Below are 6,852 nucleotides of genomic sequence, written 5' to 3' on the forward strand. Positions count from 1 at the left end.
TTAGGAAATGGGTTCTCGGTGACGCTTTCTGGTTTCCAGTCTCCAGTGGCTCCTGCCAGTGTAAATGCCCGTGGCTGGTTCTGTCAACCGCTTTTGATTCTCAGATTAAGTGCTTTATGAGGCTGAACATAGCAACACAAATATTTAAATTGCTCCCACATTTTATAACCTCAGCTGCAGTGTTTTATATAAAGGGCCCCTAATGAATATTGTTATTGATAGAAATTGGATACACCCAAGAGGGCTAGCGATCACTGAGAGAAAAAAAAAATGGAACACACTGAGAGATCCAAGACACATGCTGAGAAAGGTAGGAAATGCTCCAGCAATGACAGCTTCCATCCCTCAAGACCAGCGATAAGCAGAGAGGGGTTTATGTTGGAAAACGAGACCCCAATGGCATTCACAGTAACAGATATGAGTTTCAGGATAAATAATACTGTTTGGGAAATAAGAGTAGCTTATAAGGATTCAAAAAATGTGGAAATATTATTATATGCTAGAGTCGTTTGTTAGTATTTGCTTGTTTGGTGTTCCTACACTGTTTCTGTGATGGTCAGCCTTCTGGATCAGGAATCCAAAATTTGCATAGAAGCACTGGGTGGAACCAGCGGTCTGTGAGAAGTCCAAGGCCTCAGCCATGGGATTGGTAGAGCCACACTGCAGGCTGTGGGCTCCTAGACAGATGTTTTCGTGCAGTTCTACTTTTCATCATTGCATTTCCAATAAATAGCAGAAAATGCTTCAGTAAGGTTCACACAACCCTCAGCGAGGGTGTCTTTATGAAATGGTCTGGTGTCTGAAGGGAAGCCTTTAGTGTCTCATTCGGGGTAGTGTTTGCAGCCGGCCACACTTGGCCTGGCCAGGAGCTTTCACTAAGTTAACTATATTCAGCAACAGCCAAGATCACTTAGGTAGGAAAGGTGGAAGCTGCCCATCTGTTGAGTTGGTATTTCAAGTCTAAAGTTTTCATAAATGCCTCCAAGCAATGATTAAGAAAAATTGTTCACAGTTATTTTGATAATAAGTTTGTTTTCCTGGCCTTCTGATTTCACAGTTCCAGATGTTCTTACATGTGCTGGGTGATCTGATACTAAAAGAAACATCATAAGATACTGTTATAGGTTATGTTGCAATTCCAGTAACTGGTATTAATACAAACGTGACTACAAAGTTCGTAGTGGCTTCAACATCATAACATTATTTCTAAGTGTTGGTGCACTATGCATGAAATGAGGGACTTCAGAAAATGTAAATACCATTTATATCATTAGTTATTTCAAACTGAAAACAATTGTAACTCACCAATTAGAAACTAGAAAGGTATTAAAAACTAATGGTAAATAAGAACCTTTTGGAGCAAAAATTAATACTTGATAGTTGACAAATGATACTTATTGAATTGGAGCAAAGATTTAAAAACTTTATGAGAATTTAGTAAGCTTTTAAGATTGAATCTTTTTCTTTGAGATTTGTGTTGCTATATTTATAAGTAGTGTGTGTATGTAAGACAGGATGAGTACCTGGGTGCTCCTGTACATATAGAGATCAGAGGAAAAATCTGTGTACTTAGTTTTCTCCTCCCACCTTTTCATGGGTTCCAAAGGTATGACTCGGGTCATCAGGACTGCTTAGCAAGCACACTTACCCACTAAGAGACAGCCAGCTAGCATGTCTTGTCCAAGGACTCGTTTCCTAAACGAGAACTTGAAATCATTTCTTAAAACTCTGAATATTTAACCATCTTTTTCATGACTACTAGAAAAATAAAAGTATTAATGTTGACTACGTCTTGCTGTCTATGAAATACACCGAGAGAAGCATCACACTAACATGAAAAGTCGCCAGTCAGGTGCTGTTGTGCTGTCTGTTAACAGAAGCAGCAGGAGAATGAGAAACTTGGCTAACGTTGCCTAGGTTACAAGGTTTACTTCTCTGTAGTAATAGGAGCAGCGGGGCTGCGTGCCCAGCACCCCGCTGCCCGCAAGGCTAGCTTATGCCCCGAAATAATTACACGGACACTGTTATTCATTTAATCACTGCTTGGCCATTTCTATCTAGCCTCTTCTAAGCTAACTCTTGCACCTGGACTAGCCCATCTCTAATAATCTGCTGTAGCCCACAAGGTGGCTTACCAGGGAGATTCTAGCCTACGTCCATCCTGGGTCGGAGCTTCATCGTGTGTGCCTCAGAGAGCAGAGCTCTCGCCTCTGCCCGCAAGAGTGGAGCATCATGTCTCTCTGAGGCGTCTGCCCCTGAGAAGAGAGCTGTCGAGTCTGACCTCACTTCCTCTTCCGCCCAGCATTCTGCTCTGTTTACTCCTCCCACCTACGTTTTAACCTATCAGGGCAAGCAGCTTTATTTAATTAACCAATGACCTTCCTCCATCACTTCTCCAATTGCAGACGGACCTCATCCTCTTAAGTTGTCAGAGGGTTTTCGTCTTCTATCTCCAGGTCAAAACAAAATTAACCCAAGGGAAATTCTGGGTGGCTACATTCTAAAGAATGGAAGCTGGTCATACCACTGAACTGTTAACATTCTGATTTGCCAATCCAGGGATAAAGCAGCTTGGTACAAAGCATACAATGCATGGAAGTCACAACACCAAAAGTCACCACACGATGACAAAGACTAGCTGAGGAACTGATCATTTTTAACTTATGACTACTCAGAAAATAAGCCTAACCCATCCCAAGGAGCTCTGATTCTCCAGGGAGAAAGAATAATTACAACAAGGGCTATTTTTAAAAGTTGTGAGTTCTCACAACAACGAACCCTAATGCTCCTGCCACCAAAGCCTCTTCCCTCACCAGAGCAGTCTCCAGATGGCATTAGCATATACCAGCAGGTTCGCCTAGTCGGCACTTTTACTGCCCCTAAATAAGTCATCCAATGCCAATGATTCTGGGGCCTTTATGAATGACTTGTTAGAGGTAACCTGTTTCATCATTTGTAAATTGGGAGTGTTTATGAATAGCATAGTTTTCCTAACTCATGGACTTGTTTTTATCTGATTATATTGAGAGCATTAGGACTCTTACGAAAAATAAAGCGCTACCTCTCCAAGAGGCCACTGCCATCTCCAGATGACCGGAAGAAGTTTGATCACGAGTTTGCCCTCTCCACTTCCTTTCACGGAATCCACAACATTGCCCAGAACCGGAGCAGGGTTCGCAAGGCGATTTGGCTGTCCGTGGTGCTGGGCTCTGTCTCACTTGTGGCGTGGCAAATCTACAGTCGCTTGGTCAACTTCTTCACATGGCCCACCACAACATCTGTAGAGGTTCAGTATGTGGAAAAAATCGAGTTCCCAGCTGTGACATTCTGTAACTTGAATAGGTGAGACTCATTGCTTTAATTGTGGTTTTTATTTAATTTTGGCAAATTTATTTTGATAATTTACATATGTTCTGATGCAGCATTTAGCCTAAGTAAAAGCATTGAAAATTTTAAATTGAACTTAAGGGACAAATATAAAACTAACCTGCTAATTAATGTCTTCATCCACTCATGTTTTCCCTTTCCCCATCTTTTCTTGGGCTGCAAGTACCAAGTTCCATGTTTCAGTAGATGTAATATGATTCCCTGAATTCAAGTATGCTAACGAGCGAGGGGAAACCTTATGAAATTGAGTAGTTACCAAACACAATATAGATACGTACCCATGTGTTCTATGTGGAGTGTTTTAGAGACAGCTGGCACCTCCAAGAAAATGAAGAACAAGGGTTCTAAGCATAATACATGGAAATATGTTTGCATGGTAATATGATGGGATCCCTAGAACAAGTATTAGAGACACTGTGCATGTTATAAGAGGTTTGTGTGTGTGACCAGCAGTACTTCAAAGCTTCAATTGATGCATTCATGTGTTAGAAAACCTCCTCAGTGTTCATTGCCTCACAATATTTAAACCACATGCATTCTGACAAAGGCAAGGCTGGTTTGCAGGGACCCTTGACTTGAAAGAAGCAGAGACACCAGAAGGACCATGTGAGGAGATCTGCAGTCACTGTTCCCAGACAATCATCTGTACCTAGTGGATAGAAACACTTTCAGAAATTACGCTGAAGGAAATGTAGCCTAAGATGTGTGATCTGTCAGGAAAGGGGTATTTTTTCACTGTCTATGCATGTTCTGTACAGTGAAGGTCTGCACAGCCTAGTCAGGTCTTCTCCCTTCTCATCCTCCTGTCTCAGCGTGACAAAAGTTGCCTCCTGGTGAATTTGGGCAAGAAACCCAAAGCTCCCATGCTTCACCTCCCAGTCAGAATGTGTCCTGGGAGATTCAGACAGACAACATTATCTCAACCCAGGTCCATGGGGCAGAGCCTCACCTCCCAGCCAGGGCTTCCAGTGTGTCCTGAGAGACTCAGGCTGAGGCTGACAGCATGTTCTCTCCACTCAGTTTCACGTGGCAGGGGTTTAATATGAGTGTAACTTAGACACTGGGGATGTCCAGCTCTTAGATTCCCATGTGTCTGGTATATCAGCAGCTATAGGCTGGAGGAGCGGAAGGACCTCCCGCAACAGATATTGATAGCTAAAAATGTTGCTACGGAATTCATGATATCTAAGAAGGGATTGAAAAATTTTAATTTCCCATGCCCCCCCCCGTGTGTGTGTGTGTGTGTGTGTGTGTGTGTGTGTGTGTGTGTGTGTGTAGGTTAGAGCTAAAACCACAGGTTCACCCTACCCTGGCCTTACTGGCACAGTTCTTCCCACTAACAGTCATGTTTTGAAGTAGAAAATGTGTGTCTAAAGATGCTGAAGATGAAAAAGAATAAAATTTTAAGAATCATATAATACTTTGTTTTTGAAGGACATACATTCTTATCAGTTGCAATATTTCCTAGGATCAATTGCATTTCCATTTAAAGGGTAATGCAAAGTTGTCAATGACTCCATCAATATCGGCCTCTTAGTGCCTTCATGTTCAGTACACGCATTGTCACGCTCAGTATAGTCTCCATATGTTTTATAGATGCCCACTGGAGTTGCCGATCTGCTTCACTTAGTCTGTTAAAAATACCCATTAACTTCAATTTTAAGTTTCTTTACAGAAAGCAATGTACAGACAAGAACTAGTTTCAGAAAGGTATATTTGACTCAGTCACAAAAAATAAGTTGTAGAATAGATTCTGGAAAATGAGCTCTTATTCATGGCCTTTTTTTCTTTTTTGGAACCAATCTATATAATAGCTCTGTATCAGATTCCTGCTAAATATCATCATTGCTGAATTCCATACAGATTTCCAGGACATTTTTTTTTTGACCTTATAATTCCCAGCCAGCAACAACTTACAGAATAGTTTTTTAAAAGTGTATTAAAGGTTGAAAATAAACTCAGTGCAAGACTATTTTTATGCTGAATATTATCTTATAAAAACTTTGTTTTTATTTCTAATAGTGCCAGGCTTTATAATTTAATATTCTGAAATTACTAGTATGGTCTCAACTTTCATTAGTGTAACAAATACAGATTATGAGACTATTTTAAGCTGAAGAATTTCATAATTCCCTATATGTGTGCCACCCACAGAAGACTGGTTCTTTAATCTCACTGTACAGTCATTTTGAGAAGAATCCGTGACAGGCATTGCCTCATGGCCTCTATAGGGTATCGCAGCTGCAGAGTGACTAATTCAGGGTGAAAGCTGCGTCTCTCACCAGTTGATGAATGGCTAGCAAAGCTGTGCACATGTGCACACAAAACAGCCTTATATTCAGCATTAAAACTGAAAACTTCTTGCTTCTATTGGGAATAGAGTTGGAGAGTATTATGCTCAACAAGGTAACCCAGGCATGCTCAACTTTCCTAAACACTACACAACATATTCACATATTATCCCTCTAATAAATAAATTCTACTTTTATAGATCAGTTAAAGCAAATTTAAGTTTCACAAATGACCAAGTCTAGAACCTAAGATTCTAGAATGACATGCAAACCATGTCCTGCATGGCGTAACCCTACCAAGAATGGACCACCCATCGCACTCTGTGCTGTAGGGCAAAAGATGAAAGCTGATCACTTCAAGGTTTTATAAAATTAAAATATGAAATCATTAACTGCATTTTGAGGGCATGAAAGGCATGCATATAAAAATCTAAAGATGTACAGTGGAAATTACTTAACAAATATAATCATTTATGAATGTAGTTCTGCCTTGTTTCTATCTTCGAGAAAATTTTTACATTCTAACTGATGCCTTCATTCCTTCAAATAGATTCCAGGCAGAAGCTGTATCAAAATTTGGCATCATTTTCTTCTTATGGGATGTAGTTTCCAAAGTTCTCCGCCTTCAGGAAGTTAGTGGCAACATCACTCACTCTCCAGAGGCCTTAGATTTTGTTACAAGTCACCAAAACTTCAGCATTACAGAATTTGTCAAGAACAATGGTTTTTATCTCAATCAGGACACTTTGTTGGACTGTAAATTTTTTGGAAAACCATGTGGTCCAAAGGTAATGATTGACTATCCAAATCTAATCAGATATAGTAGACTATGGTTTTATTCTGTTCTAAGCTCAAAATAGTCTTGAGAAATCAACCTGTTTAAGTACATTTCCTTAGCTTTCCTAATTTCTGCTTTATAATAAGAGCAAGAGATGTGGGATTCATGTGAGACAAATTTCTTCTTTCAAGAAGTTATATGCGGGGTTGGAGAGATGGCTGGGGGGGGGGGTAAAAGCATTGCTTTGGTGTACAGGCATGGTGATCGAGTTTAGATCCAGCAACATTACAGCTGGTGGTCTGTGTGCTTGCAGGCAGCAGACGTAGGAAGCATGTGGGAGCTGAATTGAATACAAGTCCAGGAAAGAATGTGGAAAGTGACAGATTGGGGCACTCA

The 6,852-nt window shown here is 40.5% G+C and overlaps 1 protein-coding gene across 1 annotated transcript in view; it reads left to right on the forward strand.

Annotated features, from left to right (window-relative positions):
- The first annotated feature begins 270 nt into the window (after positions 1 to 270).
- The window catches only part of Asic5 (acid sensing ion channel subunit family member 5), a 19,512-nt gene continuing 12,930 nt past the window's right edge, over positions 271 to 6,852 (forward strand). Inside the window, exons 1-3 of the mRNA XM_005344139.2 lie at positions 271 to 310; positions 3,036 to 3,342; positions 6,229 to 6,466. Of these exons, the coding sequence (XP_005344196.1) occupies positions 271 to 310; positions 3,036 to 3,342; positions 6,229 to 6,466 (585 nt within the window). The remainder of the gene's footprint in view (positions 311 to 3,035; positions 3,343 to 6,228; positions 6,467 to 6,852) is intronic.

This window comes from Microtus ochrogaster, chromosome 1, assembly GCF_000317375.1.
Source record: "Microtus ochrogaster isolate Prairie Vole_2 chromosome 1, MicOch1.0, whole genome shotgun sequence".
Taxonomy (NCBI): Eukaryota; Metazoa; Chordata; class Mammalia; order Rodentia; family Cricetidae; genus Microtus; species Microtus ochrogaster.